Genomic DNA, 21,089 nt, shown 5'->3' with positions numbered 1-21,089 from the left:
TTAACTAAAAAGCCGAATAAAAAATTTACAAGGTGAAAGCCCAGTAAAGGCCCAATCTATATTCCTATAAACCACAGGCGGAGAAAATATCTAAGGTAGAGGAAAGCTCCGTCCCCAAAAACAAAGGAAACAAAATCTAAGTCGGCGGAACGGGAAGAGATCTATCGGGAAAGTTACGGCGGCGGAAGTGATGGCGAACATAGAATCAGAAGCAATCGATTTCGAGCCAGAGGAGGATGACCTTATGGATGAAGAAGGTACAGCAGTTGACGCCGCCGATGTTTCTCCACGCGCGGGACACCCGAGGCTTAAGTCGGCTATCGCCGGAGCAAACGGCGAATCAGCGGCGCAGAAGAAGACTAAAGGCCGTGGGTTTCGCGACGAGAGAGATTCCGATCGTCAGCGCCGTCTTTCCTCACGCGATTTCGAATCACTCGGCTCTGACGGCGGTCATGGTCCACAGCGATGTAATGTCTCTCAATCCCTTCTTCTCGCGCTGCTTCTATTTAGGTGTTTATAGTGTTGGGTTTACTGATTCTTCGCGTCGTTGATTGATTCGTGTTAGTAATTTGTTTCTAGGGTTTCTCAAATACCCCTGTGGCTTGGATTCAATTTGACCTAGATGTGTTTTTTCATTAGATTTGTCTAGAACTTTCTATCTACGGACTAAAGACTTATACTGTAGAGAATTTAAGTACACTGAACTGTAGTTTGTGAGGGCTGAACGGGTGATAAAGGTTTGGAACTATTTTGGTGACTTGTTAATTTGTGTTTATGTGTAGCCATTGAAGGATGGATTATTTTGGTCGCTGGAGTTCATGAGGAGGCACAGGACGATGATCTATCCACTGCTTTTGGTGATTTTGGGGAGATAAAGAATCTACATCTCAATCTCGACCGTCGTACTGGTTTTGTCAAGGTATGGAGTTTTTTCTTTGTTCTTAGTGGGTCTTTATGGGTTTAACAGCTGTTTTAAGCTAAGTTTTTTGCTATGTTATACTGATTCTTGATGGACGTTAGAGCTGTGATATTCTGTAAAGTGCAATACTATCTTTTCCATGATGACTCTCCTATTTAACGTACTGTTATGTGTTAATATAATGCTAAGTATTAGGAATGGAGAGCCTAAAATTGAGATGCAGAACTTTGCCATGTAATATTGCTGTTATGATAGATACAACAGATGTAGTCTGTAAGCTGCGATGCTGTTTTATCCCAGATTATAATCTTACAAATACTTTATGTGTTAATCCATATATTGTTAAGTATCAGAAATGAATGGCGGAGTATGATAAGCTGTGTTCTAGAATGGGAGCTTACGGATCAAGTTTTTTTTTTTTTTTTTTATCAGTTTGCGTGAGTTCTTATGCAAGTTGTATTTAATTTGTATACTATCCCTTGTCTTTTTGATCAGGGCTATGCTTTGATAGAATATGAGAAGAAAGAAGATGCACAGAAGGCGATATCAGCAATGAATGGCGCTGAGCTTCTAACACAGAATGTCAGTGTTGACTGGGCATTCAGCAGTGGCCCCACTCATGGTGGATCTCACTGGAGAAAAAACCAGAGGTTGGTAACCTAATTACTCTTCTGTTTCCCCTCTCATTAACCAAGTACCACGATTTGTCTGCTCTTGCGGTTAGTTGAAGTGTAGTGTAGTCACAAAGATTATGTATCTCAAATCTCTTAACTATAGACAAAGAAGTACTATATTGTCCTAGCACTTATATCTCCCAGTGAATCAATCACATGTGACTTATCAAGTAGTTTCACCTTTAGACATTAATCATCTATTGATCATTGGGTTCTTTCTGGGTCTTTGCAGGTCTGGGAGGTCCCAGCGTTCACGAAGCCCGAGAAGACGTTACTAATTGTATTATGATTTGGTATGGAGAGTTGTTTCTACATCTCTCAGTATTTGGGATCCTCTCTCTATCTGTAAGGTACGGTTACAAGGCGTGCGTGTTGGACAAATTTTTTTTTGCAGTTATGTAGGTTTTGGCTGCTTTTGCGTTGTTTAATCTTATGCCTTTGTATGGGATTGTTGCGTTTAAACACCATGAGATCTGTTTTAATGCTTTGTGTTGGTAAAAAAAAAAAAATACATTGGATGAGGAAGATGTTTTAATTTTCAGTCTCTGTTGATTCATATTTAGGTGGAAGAACTTGCATGTACATCTGAAAATGGTCGACCAAATGATTCTTCTATCTTAAAAATTTCGTATTTTGCTGGTCTATAAAATATGAAATTTAGTTGAACTTAATTAACTTGTTTTGCATCTTCTTAGTTAACTAAACTATTCCCCATGCCTGGCTTGGCATTTACGGAATTTTCCCTATCAATGGCATTGACATAGTGTTTTGTTAGCCCTAACTAGCTTGTAATATACATGTTCAGTTAACAGAAATCATCAAAGGTTGATGAGTGGAGATAAAGAGAGCTGTTGTACTTTCTTGCTACTCACATGATGCATGATTTCTTTTGTACGTTGCAATCATCTATACTTCGTGCATTGAGCCAGTCCCAGTCCCACATTATATTTGTGTGAATGTATATACTTAATTTTAATGGCTAAAAGCCTAAAACCATAACTTACTGCTGAATTTACCAAGAAAAGAAAAATGTATTTGAGGTACCGTTAGAACTGTTCTGTTTTTTTTTTTATGCTGTAAAAAATTGGATTGTACCTTAGGCTTAGCGTTTAATAAGAACATACCTTAGATTCTCTTGATTTTAAAATCTGCGTTTCTCTCTCTTTTTTGGTAATCTTTTTTTTTGTCCCCCTTTTCGTACCAAAACTATGTGAAACGTAGCTACTTTGTTTAGTGTCAGTTTTATATTTTTCATCTGAACAAACCAAGAAGTCAATAAAAAAAAAGTAGATATAATTAGTAAGTCATAAATCTATAACTTAGGTTTGTGTTAAATACTACTATTAGACTCTAGTCAATGCTTAAAAATGTAGTTAGACAAAGCTGCACCAAGCTAATATCTACTTTTTTATTGACTTCTTGGTTTGTTCATAACATCATAATAAAAAAGGAAAGACATATAACCCATAACATCATGAAGATAATAAATGGATAGACCAAAAAGAAATAATGAAGCATAATACAAATAACTGTATCGGTGGCAACTACCAAGCATTCAATTCCTTTCCCTTTTCATTTAACACCTGTGAAGACTCGTTGTGAGCTTCTCTACCTCTTTATATCAATATCATCATTTATCTGTTCTCTTGATTTAACATTTCAACCAAATAGTATGATTTTTTTTTTCTAATTTTAGTTTTACCTATAGCAATCCTTCTCTAGTGAGCAATATATCACTTTTCTAGCTAGCTTCTAAAGACTACAAAAACTAAAGGGGTTATACAATTTCAGGTGTGAACAAATGATAATTTTATCAAACTATCATTATCAATCCATTGAATCAAGATGACCAATCATACGGGTTGATTTCATTTTACAAAATATCATTTGCTATCCGTGTGGCGAAATTTCTTGTTTAATTAATTAGCAAGAACCGACATATATAAAGTATTTTATACATACATATATAGACAATTCGTACGTATATGTCAACAAGTGGTGGGTGGTTACTTTACTACACATGGACGATTGTATAAATACTACTTACACCTCCCTTCATCACAACTCTCATTCACACATTTAATGGAAAAAAAAAGAAAACTATATCATAGACGTGTATCTATATATGGTTATCATCATATTAAAGCCACCCATTAAATATAATTAGTTGTTTGTTGATTGTTGCTCTCACCTAAGAAAAAAATCTTAGGCCTACAAAGATTAATCACTATCTTTTTATAATTCACTCTCCAACCAATAAAAACAAAAACCCTTAGAAGAAGAAGAACAAGAACAAATTAAATAACTCTCTCTCCCTCTCTCTCTCCTAAGTACGTTTTGATCTCCAACACAAAAATATGGAAGTAGAGAGTACGAGCAATGGCCAGCGTCCACCGCATCCGGCTGAGATTGGTCGTGGTGCGTACTTGGCGTGGGAAGATTTGACGGTGGTTATACCAAACTTTACTGGTGGTCCGACTCGAAGGTTGCTCGATGGATTAAACGGTCACGCTGAACCGGGTCGGATCATGGCCATTATGGGTCCTTCCGGATCCGGCAAGTCCACGCTTCTTGATTCTCTCGCAGGTTCGTTTTCTCTTTTTGGTAATAATACTGAGTGAGACATCTTTAAGATATCATAATATGTAGTAAAATATTGTTACCAATTTTACCTACTATTATCAAATTTCTGTTTTACTATTGATCTTTTTGTTTCGTTTTGTGAAATGGAAATGTTTTACTTATCTATTTATGAATTCTTTTAGATATGGTGTATTTTTTTTTATAAAGTAACACTTATAATTCAGATGTCTATAATTTGGTTTATTATCAGATCATAAATAGAATTATGATAAAATTGTTCCGAATGATCTCATGTATATTAGGTAGACTCGCAAGAAACGTGATCATGACTGGTAATCTTCTATTGAATGGGAAGAAGGCAAGACTAGATTACGGCCTCGTCGTAAGTAATAATTTGATATGTCCAAATTTTAGTTTTGGTGTGTTTTAGGATTTTTTTTTTTTTTTTTTTTTTTATTGAAAATTATTATTGTATATGGATAGGCTTATGTAACACAAGAGGACATTTTGATGGGGACACTAACGGTTAGAGAGACAATAACATACTCAGCACATCTAAGGCTTTCAAGTGATTTGTCCAAAGAAGAAGTCAATGGCATTGTTGAAGGAACTATAATTGAGCTTGGTCTTCAAGATTGTGCAGACAGAGTCATAGGTAACTGGCACGCTAGAGGAGTGAGTGGTGGCGAGAGGAAACGTGTCAGCGTTGCGTTGGAGATCTTAACGCGGCCGCAGATTCTGTTTCTTGATGAACCAACTAGTGGTTTGGACAGTGCTTCTGCTTTCTTTGTGATTCAAACGCTAAGGAACATTGCTCGGGATGGGGATAGAACCATTGTTTCGTCGATTCATCAGCCTAGTAGCGAAGTTTTCGCTCTCTTTGATGATCTTTTCTTGCTCTCTAGTGGTGAGACTGTTTATTTTGGTGAATCCAAGTTTGCTGTTGAGGTAAAAAACTGAGATCTAGCTTTCTTGGTTTTCAAGAAACTTGTGCTTGTCTGATTGCTAAACGCATAACTCTCTGTGTGTGTTTTGTTTGCAGTTCTTTGCTGAAGCGGGGTTTCCTTGCCCGAAGAAACGTAACCCTTCTGATCATTTCCTAAGATGTATAAACTCAGATTTTGATACCGTTACAGCTACACTCAAAGGATCTCAGAGGATTCGAGTGAGATACCTAAATCCTTAAACTTTGAACAAGGTTGTAGCGACTCTTTCGAATAAAGACTTTTATCTTTACTGCAGGAGACACCAGCTACATCAGATCCTTTAATGAATCTAGCAACGTCTGAGATCAAAGCTAGACTGGTTGAGAATTACCGTCGTTCAGTCTACGCGAAATCCACAAAATCTCGGATCCGTGAATTAGCTAGCATGGTAAGCAAACCCTTCTTCTCTATTCATTCAAGAATCCAAGACAAGTGTATATTGAAACCTTCTGTGTTCTGTTTTCGGGGTTTTACAGGAAGGACATCATTCGATGGAAGTGAGAAAGGGAAGCGAAGCGACCTGGTTTAAACAGCTACGAACTTTGACAAACAGATCATTTGTGAACATGTGCCGCGATATTGGATACTACTGGTCAAGAATTGTGATCTACATTGTGGTATCATTCTGTGTCGGAACCATCTTTTACGATGTAGGACACAGCTACACATCGATCTTGGCTCGTGTTTCTTGTGGTGGATTCATTACAGGTTTCATGACTTTCATGTCCATTGGAGGGTTTCCTTCTTTCATTGAAGAAATGAAAGTGTTCTATAAAGAGAGGTTGAGTGGTTACTACGGCGTTTCGGTTTACATCATATCGAATTACGTCTCTTCCTTCCCGTTCTTGGTAGCGATTTCGCTCATCACAGGGAGTATTACTTACAACATGGTGAAATTTCGTCCTGGAGTCTCGCATTGGGCTTTCTTCTGTCTTAACATATTCTTCTCTGTCTCGGTCATTGAGAGTCTCATGATGGTTGTAGCTTCTCTTGTTCCAAACTTCTTGATGGGTCTAATCACTGGAGCTGGTATCATTGTAAGAAACCTACCCTCTCTATTTCAAGAATCCTCTGTTTTGTAATCCTCTGTATCTGAAACAGTGTTCTTGATCATGGTTTCTTTAATAGGGAATCATCATGATGACTTCTGGATTCTTCCGTCTACTTCCTGATCTTCCAAAGGTTTTCTGGCGTTATCCGATTTCCTACATGAGCTATGGTTCTTGGGCAATTCAGGTACTCTATTTGCTTTTATTTATACAAGAACCATTCAATGCTATTATTGAAGCGTTTACCTTGCAAATATTGTGAATCTCTCATTGAAGTTTCACTGTCAATTTGTTTTGATAAGAAGTTGGTGAGTCTTTGGTATCTAACATGTTTTTGGTTTCTTGTTTTAAAAACTGAAGGGAGCATACAAGAACGATTTTCTTGGTCTAGAGTTTGACCCAATGTTTGCGGGGGAACCCAAGATGACAGGAGAGCAAGTGATAAACAAGATATTCGGAGTGCAAGTCACACATTCTAAGTGGTGGGACTTAGCAGCGATCGTGTTGATCCTTGTATGTTACCGCATTCTCTTCTTCATAGTCTTGAAGCTCAAGGAGACAGCAGAGCCGGCACTGAAAGCGATTCAAGCAAAGAGAACGATGAAGAGTCTCAAAAGGAGACCTTCTTTCAAGAAAGTTCCATCTCTATCTTCAATATCAAGGAGACACCAACCTCCACACTCACTTTCTTCTCAAGAAGGTCTTACCTCTCCGATTCATTAAAGGCTATATCAATATATATGTGTATACACTTTGTTTCCTAATTTGTTTTGCACATACAATCCAGCATCTGATGATTCTATGATTCAGCATTGTTATTGAACATTCCTTCAATATACAGTAGTTTCTCATCGTATACATATATAATAAAATTCCTCCTATGGTTTTTTATTTTGTATGTATAAAATAATATATATGGAATGCCTAAACCCGTTACCTATTATAAACTTGTTATATAGATGCCCACATAATTTATATGAGAATTAAAATGAAAAATGGCATTTAAACCATGAGCTTTCAAGTTTGGCTATTTAACTATGTACTTTGTTGTATGTCATTTAAAACATCAATTTTTCTTGATTACCTCTAAACATTAAGTTTTGTTGATAAAAAAAAAACATAACGTTAAATCCGATAACTAAGCGGTTAACAGACGTTATAATGCCATTAACCACTTTCCGTTAGTACCAAATGATATCGTTTTGATGAAAGTTTTAATTTAAGAAAAATGTCATTTAAAACATGAAATTTTATATTTAGGTCATTTAAATCATGAACTTTCACATGTAGATAATTTAAACCATAAACTTTGTTGTAGGTCATTTAAAACATCAACTTTAATTGACTGAAATTCCTAGTCAATGAAATGATTTAAATGACCTTCAAAAAAGTTCATGGTTTAAATGACCTAAAGTTTAAAGTTCATCGTTTAAATGACCTACATTTAAAAGTTCATAGTTTAAATGATATTTTTTCGAATTAAAACTTTCACTAAAACAACGTCGTTTTGGTAATAACGAAGAGTGGTTAACGGCATAGTAACTCTGTTAGTTGCTCGGTTATCGAATTTAACATCATGTCTTTTTTGGCTTTGTTAACAAAATTTATTGTTTAAAAGAGCTAGTCAATTCAAGATCAATCATTCCATTTTGTTTAACTTCATCACTAAGAAATTTCTAGAAAAAAATATAGAAAGGTAGATAAAAATAAGTTACTTTTAAAATCTTTTAGAATAACTAATTCAAAAAAAGCTTTTCAGTAAAACGCTCTCTTCTCTCTCCTCAACTTAGTTCGCCCTAGCCGCCATTCTCCAGCCAATGAAAGAGCTTCTGCTCACCGGTGTCGGACCCTGCCATCGTTTTGTTGCCTAGTGTCTCTCCCGATAAATCCAAGTTTTTGTCGTCTCTTGTTCTCTTCTAAACCGTACATCTGATTTTCTTGTTGGCGCTACTTTCGCCGTTGTCTGTCTTCTCCGTTCGTGTATGGAGTTTGTCTTACCGGGATCTCCGGAGCCGATTTGTGTACCGGTCTCCTTTCCGGCGTTTGCTCAGGTGTGGCGGCGTCTCTTCTCAGATCTGGATCTAGATCTAGCTGTCCCTCAATATTTTTTGGGAGTGCTCTTATCTCCACTTCCACCGCTGGCCTCCATCTTTTTATGCCCTGGCCGGTTGTTTCACCAGTTCCCACTCCCCATATCTCCTCCTTTGGTCCCGCTTCTGCCGCTTTAGTCACTCCAAGGTACCAGTTTTTGTTGGTGTCTTTCGGTCTGTCCTTTGTCCCCCCCATCTCTTCCGCCACTGTGATGGTGTCTCGATCGTGTTAGGTCTTGTGCGGAGGCCCCTGAAGTTGTTTTCTTGGTGGACCTGGTCCAATACTTCTTGGATCTTTGTTGGAGCCTTTAGAGCTTGTCTTGACTGTGCCTGTCTGCTCATTGTTTGGCCGTTCGGGGGTTTGTTTACGTCTGCAATGGGAGCCACCGGTCTGCTTAGGAGTCACCAATGTTAGAAGATCTTTGTGGTTTGGATACACTTCTATCCATTAGGGCATCTCCAATCCCACTCTATTTTAGAGTCAAAACTCTATTATAGAGCAACATTTGCTTCAGATTGCTATATATATAGAACAACTCTATTCTCATCTCTATATTTTTACACTAACTCATGCTCTATTATAGAGTTACTCTATTTTAAAGGAAAAAATAGAGATATACATTGGAGATGATCTTACCCTGAATGGACTGGATATACTTTTATCCTCCACCTTGTTTCTGCTTCTTTTTCCAGGTTTGTGGAGAAGAGCACTCAACCGCCACACTTGCTCGTGTGGCGCTTCAACTGCTGCTATTGTTTTGAGCGGCCAGCATCTGTTATTGAGGGGTGCTTCCCAGAGACTTCTTTCTCTGATGGTTTCGTTAGCTCGTCAGCTTGGTGTCCTGTCACCTTTGTCGCTACAGCCAAATTGTGGATTATTTTATCTCCCCATGTGGTAGACTCAATCTCGTGCAACATCTCATCTCATGTGTGTGGTGTTGTCCAAGGTGTCTTCTCACTTATCTGCTTTACTGTTATCAAGGATCAAGGTTTCAACGATTTCAGTTATTGTTGATGTGTTAGGATTACTTTGTTCTATCAATCTATCTGCTTTTATTCGGTTATTGATCTTGTTTTGGATCAGGGAGTTTTAGCTTTGGTTTCTCCCTTTGTAACTTTCCCTCTTTGGAGGTTGATTTAGTATGATATAAAATCTTGGTGCACAAAAATATATAAAAAAAATTAGTCAACGAAAGTTGATGTTTTAAATAGTGTACAACAAAGTTCATGGTTCAAATGACCAAAATTTGAAAGTTTATGGTTTAAATGAATATTTTCCGGAACTAAAATATCTTAGACTCAATAATTAAAAAAATTTGGATTAAATAAATCATAGATAACATTTTTAAATAATTAACCATCTTTTTAAAAATCATTTTTTTAGGTTTTAAATCTATCATATTAAATAAATAAAAATAAAACCGGTCGTTTTGACTAATTAATTATATAAAACAGTAACTTATTTTAAAAAATTAAAACAGATATAATTAAGAGTCATCATGCCGAGTTTTAATATGGTTACCAATTCTTAACAATCAATTTGAAACCAGACGGTTTTTTATTTTAATGCATATCAGTAGAAATCTATACATCTTTTTTTAAAAATGTAATGCTAGCTATTTAATCTGAATATTAATTTCTTTGTAGAGGTTATTATACATTTTTTAATATAAAAGTCAAATATATAAACTTTTGTTAAAGAAAATAAAAGGATTACAATTCAAATATTCAATGTATAATTTATGATGAATGGAACTTTGAAAGAAATATCAAGGTATCACACAATAATGTAGGGGGTAATGGTGCATAAAAGCATCTCCATCTAGGTCTCCATCCAAGAATTTTCAAGAGAGTATCTCATAATAAAATAGTAATATAATAATAATTTTAATTAGAAAACTAAAGTTGAAAGATAAATTGACACATGTGTTCAATAAATAATAATTTTATTTTATTAATAATTTACAATTGAATAAAAATCAATAAATGCTGAAAAACAACCTCAAATGGCAGTTTCTCAGACTTTGTCTAGAGAGAACTTTACAGACTTTGTCTAGAGATCAAAATTTACAAATTTACATTCAAGGTTAGATACATGGAATTTATTTACATATGTGGTAGCTTCCGCTTAATATCGTTGAACCTAGCGAACCACTTTGCAGAATCTTTTTCTTGTCGATCAGCAGGATTAGTGAAGTTGACCCAATTCATACCAAACCGGAGAGTGTAACCATTTCCATACTCGTAGTTGTCCATCAATGACCATGCAAAATATCCTGCTATGTTGCATCCATCCCTACAATATATATTTAAAAGAATAGTTTTGATGTATTAACATTTATAATTCTCTGAAAAACTATATATCAGAGATTAAATGCAAATTATAATTCACCCGATGGCGCATTTGAGACAAGAAAGATGGCTACAATGCAATTGAATTCGCCCATGATCGGCAAGAGCCTTTGAATGCGTTACGTTTCCGGCATCAAGATCAGAAGCACCTGAAAATTTAAATATCTAACATTATAATAAACACACACACACACATATATATATATATATATATAAATACATACTGATCATTTGATTAATCATATGTATATGAAATGTAAAATTATATATATATACCATTTTCGGTGATATAGGTAAGTGGATTTTTGTAATGATTTTTGATATGGTTCATCATCTGACGGAGTCCTGGAGGATAGTAGACGAAGCTATCAGCCTGTAGAAGAACCAAAAAAAAAAAATTAAAAACAATGTTATAATTTAAATATGATATTCTAAACTAAAGTCGATACTTGCCTGAACACCGATAGGAATGCCATCGCGATACACTGAAACCAATTATAGAAAAATGAGTATTTAGATGATTGATAGATTAGAAAAAAAATACACACACACAAATATGAAAAGTTTTACATACTTCCAATATTAGTTTGTGCATCTGTTAAAACATTAAGGTTTGTCGGATTCGGAGGAGGTCCGTCAGTTGTATATCGTGTAAGGTAATAGTTCATCCCTAGAAAATCAAGTGATCCTTTAACTAAAGCTGATTCATGATGTGTGAATTCTGGCAACCTATCTCCTACCATCTCTCTCATTGTTTTTGGATATTTTCCATACACCAATGGATCCATGAACCTTCATATATATAAGAAAATATTCATAAATTAGTATTTATTCTAAAAGCTTTATAACTAATTAAAACCTTTGATCTCTCTCTCTTAACATGCATACCATCCAACTGCAAAATCAAATGCTCGTTTTGCAGCATCCTTGTCAAGATTGCTAGTTTCGTTTAGTGGGACGTGCCATCTCCCGATCAAGGTTGTTCCTATCTTACCACCTTGAGATTTCTGCATAAATATATATATTTTTTGATTACAAACTACAAATCAAATTAATATTAACGCCAAAAGAAATGATTAATATATATATATATATATATACCTGATATCTTTTTCGGTATAAAGATGCAGCTTCTGCATGAGCTAGAATTTGGTGATGTGCAACTATATAAGGTTCGGTTCCAGAATCTCCTCCAGCTTCACAGTCAGTGCACCGTCCTGGAGGATATGATCCATCCCCATATCCTTTGACTGCGTAGGAGTAGGGTTGATTTAAAGTGATCCAGAATTTGACTCGGTCTCCGAATCTTTGAAATAGAAGCTCAGCGTAGTTCTTGAAGTCCTCCCTATTCATGTATCATACATATTAAATATTAGATATATAGATAAAAAAAAAAAATCAAAGAAAACAAGTTTAGTTATAAAACCGCTAATGCACTTACACTATACGTGGGCTTAAGAAGCCTCCATATTCGTCTTCTAGAGTCTGGGGAGTATCCCAATGAAATATAGTCACAAATGGTTCTATGCCTGTATTCACGTAAGTTAAATTATTTAAGTCACAAAATATAATACAATGATTAAAAATGTATGACTAAGTAATTGCATTTCGATTTTATACCATTTGCTTTCAACTCGTTAATGAGATTGTTGTAGTATGTTATCCCATTCTCGTCCACTCCCCCAATAAGTCTCCCCTCTAAGATTAGCATATAAACAAACAATTCAGTCATTTTAAAAATGTAATTTTTTTTTTCTATATTTTTTTTTTTGTTATTTAAACGAAAACATGAAGAAAAAGCTAGCTAGGGGAGACGTGTTTTTTACTTGGTAAGACCCTTGACCATGCTATTGAGAATCGGTATGCTTGAACATTCATTCTTTTCAATAATTTGACATCATCCTATTCAAGGTTATAAGAAAATTCTAAAATTAAATTAAAACTAAAATTAATGAACAAGTGTACATTCATCATTGATAGCCTCTCACCTTGTAAAGCTCATACGAATTACAGGCATGATCTCCTGTACTGTGATCTGGAACTTTTTCTGTATATAGATAACAAAATAAATATGAGCTTCTATAGCTTTTTTTTTTTTTTTTTTTTAAATTTAGTTAAACGTTTTCTCATACATTGAAGTTCATATTAATAAATAATTCATATTAAATAAATAATACGGTAAATGATGTTTATGACCTGGGTATCTATGAGTGAAATAGTCCCATCCATTAAGTGCTCTATGTGCAGAACCTTCAACCTGGTAAAAGAAATTAAATCATGTTGGTTATGAAATATGCAATATAGCTAAGAAATCGATCGATCCCCAAAGCCAAAATATCTGTAAACCTGATATGCAGAAGTAGCAACACCAAATGTGAAATTTTTGGCAAATGAAGTTCGGTTGAACGTAAGAGTATTGTTGCAGTGGAATGGTTCTTTGGCCTGGCATTCTGTAGTGCAATATTTTTCGCAGCTCGATACGGCAAAGAGAAAGACAAAGATGGCTATAGTGTACTGTGTTTTTTGAATTACCATGTTTGAGGATTTTGTAAATTTTTTTTTGTCTTCGACGGGTTCTAGAGTCTTTGTCTTTTGCATTTGTTTGGCTTTTTAGGATTAATTAGACGATGATTTAAAATGATGAGCTTGGAGGGGCTTATATAGAAAGGTTTTGACGTAGCTAAATTTTCCATAACACAAAGCTAACGTTGAATTCTAAGAATACCCATTGGCTAAACTTTCACAAAGCCATTAAATTCTGATAGAATGACCGGATTTTGAGATTATCTCTCCTTTTTGCTCCATCGATTTATCAAAAGAAGATACGATTAATTAAAGGGGGTTATTGGATATATGATTTTGATGGATTTGGAAATCCAAACAAAAATCATGTGTTATTCAATCATTGATTTTAAAATACTTATCAAGATCATGTGTTATTGGTTCTGTCATTTACAAATACTTTTTAAAATCCCTTATTATTCATTTATTGATTTGTTTTTGGATTTCAAATTCCAAAGAAAAGTCTCTATTTATAGAGAAACTTATAAGGACAAACACCAACGTTAAAGATAAATCTTAATTAATGTTTTTAGAAAGATTCTACCCCGAATCTTGATGCTATGGGCATCAATTAATTAAGTCCACCCTTATAAGAAAGATTCTGCCCCGAATCTGTTGGTAAGTGCACGTTCTCTGATTCATGCCAAAATTGATACCACATAATATTTAAAGGTTTTAACTGGAACCTCATTTCTCGTTTTAGTTAGTGCATTTTCATTTTCATCGGCATGTCTCTGAGTAAACCTTGAAAGTTTTGAGTTTGGACCTTATTTCAGAGCGAAAGCAGCAGAATTTCAAAGACTGAAAAAGAAGATCTAACTGATGATCAACAAAAAAAAAATTCCAAACCAAATATTAATATGCTCAAATTAACCCTAGAACTACTATCTCAAATTAAGAGATCACTGTAATACTTAGGGGTCGAATCCACAGAGACTCAACATCACACAATAGAATGCAGAGTTTTGTAATTACGCTAAACAGAATGATTTATGTTTAAAATAAAAAGCAAAGCAAACAAATCAATTAAAAGATTGTAAATTCAGAGGAATAAAAAGTTAGGTCTAGGGAATTTCTCAGAAAATTGCAGAATATTAAATCAATAAATAAATAGGATTCAAATAATTAAAATCAAATCTAGAATCCTAAACTCAATTGTAAAATAATTCAGTTCTCACTGCAAATATTATCTAAGTTTAAAACCCGAAAATCTACATCTCTTTGTAAAATTCAAGGTTAGAAATCAGCTTTGAAAACAAGTTTAAGTTGTTCACAAAATTACTAAATCAAATATCTTTGTAAAAAGTAATTTTGCTCATCAAAAGTATTCTCAAAAAAATCAATTATATTCTCATATCAATTTATTTTCTTAGGTTATCAATTCTAGGTGATCAATCAAGAATTAATATGAAGAACAACCAAAGATGAATATTACAAAAAATAATGAATCCTAAATATTAAACAGATCTAATAAACCATTAAAATCCTCAACCTAACAAACAAACTACTCAGACATATTCAATGAAGAACAAAACATCTTTCTGAATAATATGCAATAAAAATTAAAAGAGTAAATAGGGAGTTTAGAAATCTTCTCTCTACAGAATGACTTCAGATCTGTCTTGCAAAAGCTCTCAATATCTCAATCTCAAAAAGTTGCAGAATATAAAACTTAAGGGTTTCTAAAACCTAAAAATAATATACCTAGGTCCTAAAACACATCGGGAACTTGCAATTATGGAAAACTTCGGGGTCACTTTGTAAAACTTAAAACTTGGGCCTTCTCGTGTCGGCTAAACGGGGTGTCGACTGACACCAAGGGAGGTGTCAATCAACACCATCACTCTTGATCAACTCCAAGTTGATTTCTTCGGTTCAATGCTCCAAAATGTTCCAAATTACTCCACTTTACTCCATCCGTGCCAAAATCCTAGAAAACCTATAAAGACTCAAAAACATCATATAAAACAAATCAAAAGACTCAAAAAGCACACTTATGTCATGGTTAAAAACTGTAAAAACCATGATATATCAACTCCTCCTATACTTAGCCTTTGTTTGCCTTCAAGCAAAACATAAACTTAGACCTGTTAAAGAGGTTTGAAAACATAGAAACTCACTCAACCGCAAGTAACTGATATTCGCACTCTTCATCACCTTGACTCTCAAGAACTTACTTCATATACTTTGTCAATGAAAATCATCAACATTCCTTACTCAAATCCCATAATTCTTTGGAATCTCTAGTCTTATACCATTGTTATCTCATTAAACAAACTAATGCAAATAAAGGCGAGTTCTTACTTTGGGAATATCGATAAGTGGCATATGGACTCTCTTCTTGCCAAGACATTCTTCATACCTCTGCTTTCCTCTCTCTTTTCTCACTTCCAAGGGGTTGATTTTTCCCTATTTTTCTAGGGTATCATTTTATTTTATTTATCAACCCCTTTCTCTTTTTTTTTTTTTAGAATAGTAAGGTTTCCATGAGATTCGAAATATGCACGGGTTTATGCGACATCCCTCGGCTCACTTATATCCTTCTTCTTTTTTTTTTTTCTTTTTTTTTTCTGATCTTTCTCTTTTTTTTTTAGAGTACTGAAGGGAAGAGAGAGGGGAGACATACTTTGTGAAAAATTGCACAGTCTTGTATGGCTCGAAGAAGGAGTCTAGTCCACTGATTTCCAACTCCCAAGGTAAGAGATTAAGTTCAATTAAAATCCTGATAAAAGTTGAGATAATGTTAGTTTAACCAGATATCCATTGAATAAGGGCTTTCGGGATTGTTGATACAGCTCATAGTCTTTTCCACACTTCAGTTTTGAGGTCAAGTTTAATCAAGATTCATTAGAGTGTTAGCCAAAGAACAAAAAATGTTAGTTAAAGATCATAATTCCCAGAAGAAGATTTGAAAAATTTGACTCAATAAAAATAAAAATACGGTTTTGACTAACACAACTGAAACAACTCAGAAATAAAAACATAGTTAGTAGTTAGTAGACACCTCCCCCAGGCTTAACAACACTGTCCCCAGTGTTATCAAGATAGAGAGAAGCAAACTAAACGATAATGTATTTTAAAGTTGTAATGAAAAGATGAATTGGAATCGGTTTACCCAAGGTGTCGACCGATGCTATTATGTGAAGATCTCGGTGTCGACCGACACCATGAAGGTGTCGATTGACACCCTCAAGCGGATGCAGAAACATGGTAAAAAATCCTTTGTCAGTTGCAGTTAGATGTGTTGTTGAGTCAATCCTTGGATGTTAATTCTGTTAAGAAGCACTCAAACACAGGTTAAAAGCAACATGATAGATAGATAGTTCATGAATTTCATACAAATTCAAACACAAACTGACTCAATGCAAGAAGAAAAAGGACTCAAACTGAAAAGGGCCAAAAGATTGATGCAGAAGGCAACGCGATTGCTGAGATCGTTTTCGCTGAGGAACAGGGTGTCGATCGACACCCACTTCCAGCAGACGCACGTGGAGCTGCCAACCACATTAACAACCCGGTTCAACGATAGGAGCAAAACCAAGATTTGATCAGGACTATTGCAGACTACAATAGAGCTGATCTGGTGTATGAGAACCGCTCTGCCATTGTTTCTCCTCCATTCCCAAGGAATGACTATGAGCTGAAGCCCGCATAATTCCAACTAGTTGGGCAGAGATCTTTCTCAAACCTGCCAAATGAAAAGCCTCTGGACCATATAGAGCATTTTGAAGATCCTGTGACTAGTATCAAGGCTAATGGGGTTACTGAAGATTACATCTACTGCAAGCTTTTCCCATACTCACTTGCAGGAGAGACTTATCAATGGTTAAAACAGTTGCAACCCGGATCTTTGACAACTTGGAAAGAAATCAAGGTGGCTTTTCTCAACTATTTCTATGATGATGCAATGTCTAATGAGCTGAGAGTCAAGCTGTCCTCGTTCAAGCAAAGACCAGATGAAGCTTTCAAGGCGGCTTGGGTTAGGTTCAAAGCTTATCAAAGGGACTGTCCTAACCATGGTTTCTCAAGGATGCAACTGTTGAGTATCTTCTTCAGAGGATGTGACTGGAAATATCAGTTAGCTTTAGGTGCTGCTAGCCATGAAAATTTCAAAACAAGGTTTCCAGATGAAGCTGAAAATTTTATTGAGAATCTAGCCTCCAGCAATAGCACTAAGCGTGCCGACTCTGAAAGGAAGAGATTACATGGGAGTTATGATTCAAATCAGCTAGCTTAGGTTAATGGTAAGATTGATTCAGTGCACAATCTCCTTGTGGGTAAAAAGTTAGTTCATTTTACTGGTGAAGTTGAGACATTCGAACCACAACCTGAGACAGGGAATGAAGAAGAAGGATATAAGTGAGCCGAGGGATGTCGCGTAAACCTGTGCATACTTCGAATCTCATGGAAACCTTACTATTCTAAAAAAAAAAGGAGCAAGGGGTTGATAAAATAAAATAAAATGATACCCTAGAAAATTAGGGAAAAATCAACTACTTAGAAGTGAGAAAAAGAGAGAGGAAAGGAGAGGTATGAAGAATGTTTTGGCAAGAAGAGAGTCCATATGCTAGTGATCGATATTCCTAAGGTAAGAATTCGCCTTTATTTGATTTAATTTATTTAATGAGATAACAATAGTAAGACTAGAGATTCTAAAGAATTGTGGGATTTGAGTAAAGAATGTTGATGCTTTTCATTGAAAAAGTATATGAAGTAAGTTCTTGAGGGTCAAGGCGATGAAGAGTGCAAAGATCAGTTATTTGCGGTTGAGTGAGTTCTTATGTTTTCAAACCTCTTTCACAGGTCTAAGTTTATGTTCTGCTCGAGGGCAAGCATAGGCTAAGTCTGGGGGAATTGATATATCATGATTTTTATGGTTTTTAACCATGATATAAGTATATTTTTTGAGTCTTTTGATTTGTTTTGTAGGATGTTTTTGAGTCTTTATAGGTTTTCTAGGATTTTGGCAACAACGCCAAAATATTGATATGCTCAAATTAACTCTCGAGCTACTCTCTCAAATTAAGAGATCACTGTAGTACTTAGGGGTCGAATCCACAAAGACTCAAGATCACACAATAGAATGCAGAGTTTTATAATTACGCTAAACATAATGATTTGTGTTTAAAATAAAAAGTAATGCAAATAAATCAATTAAAAGGTTGTAAATTCAGAGGAATAAAAAGCTAGGTCTAAAGAATTTCTCAGGAAATTGCAGAATATTAAATCAATAAATAAATAAGATTCAAACAATTAAAATCATATCTAGAACCCTAAACTCAATTGTAAAATAAATCAGTTTTCACTGCAAATATTATCTATGTTTAAAACCCAAAAATCCAAATCTCTTAGTAAAATTTAAGGTTAGAAACTAGCTTTGAAAACAAGTTTAGTTTGTTCACAAAATTACTAAATCAAATCTCTTTGTAAAAAGTAATTTTGCTCATCAAAGGTTTTATCATGAAAATCAATTATATTCTCATATCAATTTATTTTCTTAGGTTATTAACTCTAGGCGATCAATCAAGAATTAATATGAATAACAATCAAAGATGAAGATCACAAAAGATAATGAATCCTAAATATTAAACAGATCTAATAAACCATAAATACCCTGTGAAAAACCCTGAACCTAACAAACAAACTATTCAGACATATTCAATAAAGAACAAAATATCTTTCTGAATAATATGCAATAAAAATTAAAAGAGTAAATAAGGAGTTTAGAAATCTTCTCTCCACAGAATTAGTTCAAATCCGTCTCTCTACAGAACTAATTTTAGATAATTTTGTCTTTATGTTTTTGTCAAGTAGACGCTCATAAGTCAAAACATTAAGGGAATTAATTTCTTTTGGTTGTCCACGATATATTTTCTTTGAAACAATTAGCAAGTTATACGTCTTACTCGAGAAATGAATGCAAAATCGAATTGGATGGTATTGGATGACGTCTCACTCGATTTGACATTCGCTATGTTCGAGACCTTTCTTGTGTAATTCCTTATCTGTAGGGTTTTCTAATCTACAAATAAAGAAAATAATTTGCAGGGAAGGAGATGAAACGAAGAAATCAACCTAGAAGATAGAATTTTACCTTCGTCTGAATGTCTCACGTGAGATTGCTTTGGAGAATATTCATATGGGATTTAAATCCATATATCTTTGAGTTACTGTATGTCAAGCCATTAGGCCTGCCAGCACTTCACACACTCTTGTTGATAACCATATACGTTATATATATAGCTCTATAGAACATAGCTTGGATCTCAACCATTATTGATTTTGGTTTATATATTTATGTGGGAATCTGAATCAAAGAAAGCGGAAGAGTCCTAAGAAAGAGGAGGAGGAAGTAGAAGAGTTTCTTAGATAACTCAATTTTTCAGAAGCATTTTGTAGCGTCAAATCAAATTAGATTTAGCACATTCAGGCTAATAACTATTGGTTAGTATTTAGTAATATATTTTATTTTGCTTATTTTGAAGATAAAAAGGTAAAAAAAAACATAATAATAATAAGATGACGTGACATCATCTATTTGTAATTTAGCTTTGTGGATGGCTTGAGGAGTTTCAATGATATTTTTTTATTAATAAGTAAATTTTAGATTTTATGAAATTGATTGGATGTTTATGTTCTGTGTCCTTCCTCATTTAGCTTATATTCTAGTCATATATGTTATTTGTAAATGCAGCAACCTGCGTTCCATAAGCAAAAACATGACTTGTCTCATAAGTGATCATAAGCATCAAATATTTGATTAAGTAGTTTAACGCCCCGACCGCCACCTTTTAGTGGGTCTCATATCTACTTTTAGTTTATGGGTCCACCTTCTTTAATGGGTCTCACGTTTTCTCACTAGGCTTGTGAGTCTATCCATATCCGACGGTCGGTTTGCTACGTCCGGGAAGCTTTAAAGACTTGTTTACCATCCTTACAAATCACCACATGATCTTTCTCCTCAATCGTACAGTTCAGACAATCACTTCCCGGAAGGTCACCCATCCTGAAACTACTCCAGCTCAAGCACGCTTAACTATGAAGTTTTCTCAGGACCCTTGACCAAAAATATAAATGCACTTTGGTGACATAGGTGGTCAAATTAATTCTTCTAAACCTCTCCGCAAGTCTCTGAAACTGGGGTGTCACAATTCACCCCCACTAACAGATCACAACATCCTAGTTGCGCACCTAGACCGTCACCTCCGATGGTGTGAGTCCACTCGACTCCACACTTGTCTGGATACAGCTCTGATACCACTTGTAACGCCCCGACCGCCACCTCTTAGTAGGCCCCATGTCCACTCCTAGTCTATTGGTCCACCTTCCTTAATGGGCCTCACGTCCTCTCACTAGGCCCGTGAGCCCATCCATATCCGATGGTCGGTTTGCTACGTCCGGGAGGTTTTAAAGACTTGTTTACCATCCCTACAAATCACCACATGATCTTTCTCTATGTTTTGTCCTCGCTCAGTTCCGACAATCACTTCCTAGAAGGTCACCCATCCTGAAAACTACTCCAGCTCAAACACGCTTAACTCTGGATGTTCATATATTTCACCATGTTTTACCTTAGTTTATTTACACGTTTTGCATGATTTACTAGCTAGTTTGGTCATCATTGAGTAGTTTAAGGACTGTTTGTGCATTAGAGTAGAATTGCATTGCATTTGCATGGTTTCTAGCATAAACAGGTGATTTGGACCCCAAGGAGCATGGAAAGGTGCTAAGGAGGAATAGAGCTAGCAAGTGAAGCAGACAAAGGAGCTAGAGCAGAAGAGAACCAAGGTCCGGAAGTCTACTCGACTACCACACTCGACCAGACACTCGACCGTGTGAGGAGAGGGACTCGACCGTTGGAAGAAGCAGAAGAA

General features: G+C 35.3%; 3 protein-coding genes across 3 annotated transcripts; 2 read left to right on the top strand and 1 right to left on the bottom strand.

Moving 5' to 3' along the window:
- Window positions 1–53: 53 nt before the first annotated feature.
- Window positions 54–2,638, top strand: LOC104758461 (RNA-binding protein Y14). Its single transcript, XM_019239157.2, has 4 exons — window positions 54–467; window positions 783–919; window positions 1,415–1,569; window positions 1,826–2,638. The coding sequence occupies exons 1-4, from the start codon at window positions 191–193 to the stop codon at window positions 1,869–1,871; spliced, it is 615 nt and encodes a 204-aa protein (XP_019094702.1). The 5' UTR covers window positions 54–190; the 3' UTR covers window positions 1,872–2,638.
- A 948-nt stretch (window positions 2,639–3,586) lies between these two features.
- Window positions 3,587–7,102, top strand: LOC104758460 (ABC transporter G family member 12). The gene is made up of 8 exons (XM_010481330.3): window positions 3,587–4,179; window positions 4,479–4,558; window positions 4,660–5,124; window positions 5,219–5,341; window positions 5,419–5,550; window positions 5,639–6,199; window positions 6,291–6,398; window positions 6,572–7,102. The coding sequence occupies exons 1-8, from the start codon at window positions 3,951–3,953 to the stop codon at window positions 6,932–6,934; spliced, it is 2,061 nt and encodes a 686-aa protein (XP_010479632.1). The 5' UTR covers window positions 3,587–3,950; the 3' UTR covers window positions 6,935–7,102.
- A 3,128-nt stretch (window positions 7,103–10,230) lies between these two features.
- LOC104758459 (myrosinase 4-like) lies at window positions 10,231–13,286 on the bottom strand. Its single transcript, XM_010481329.2, has 13 exons — window positions 13,000–13,286; window positions 12,850–12,910; window positions 12,642–12,700; window positions 12,480–12,555; window positions 12,274–12,351; window positions 12,095–12,182; window positions 11,755–11,998; window positions 11,542–11,660; window positions 11,228–11,445; window positions 11,107–11,138; window positions 10,930–11,026; window positions 10,694–10,802; window positions 10,231–10,597 (listed from the first exon to the last, which is right to left on the bottom strand). The coding sequence occupies exons 1-13, from the start codon at window positions 13,249–13,251 to the stop codon at window positions 10,408–10,410; spliced, it is 1,623 nt and encodes a 540-aa protein (XP_010479631.2). The 5' UTR covers window positions 13,252–13,286; the 3' UTR covers window positions 10,231–10,407.
- Between the last annotated feature and the right edge of the window lie 7,803 nt (window positions 13,287–21,089).

This window comes from Camelina sativa, chromosome 17 (assembly GCF_030686135.1).
Source record: "Camelina sativa cultivar CO46 ecotype springtype chromosome 17, ASM3068613v1".
Classification (NCBI taxonomy): Eukaryota; Viridiplantae; Streptophyta; class Magnoliopsida; order Brassicales; family Brassicaceae; genus Camelina; species Camelina sativa.
This window is presented reverse-complemented; position numbering and strand designations above follow the sequence as displayed.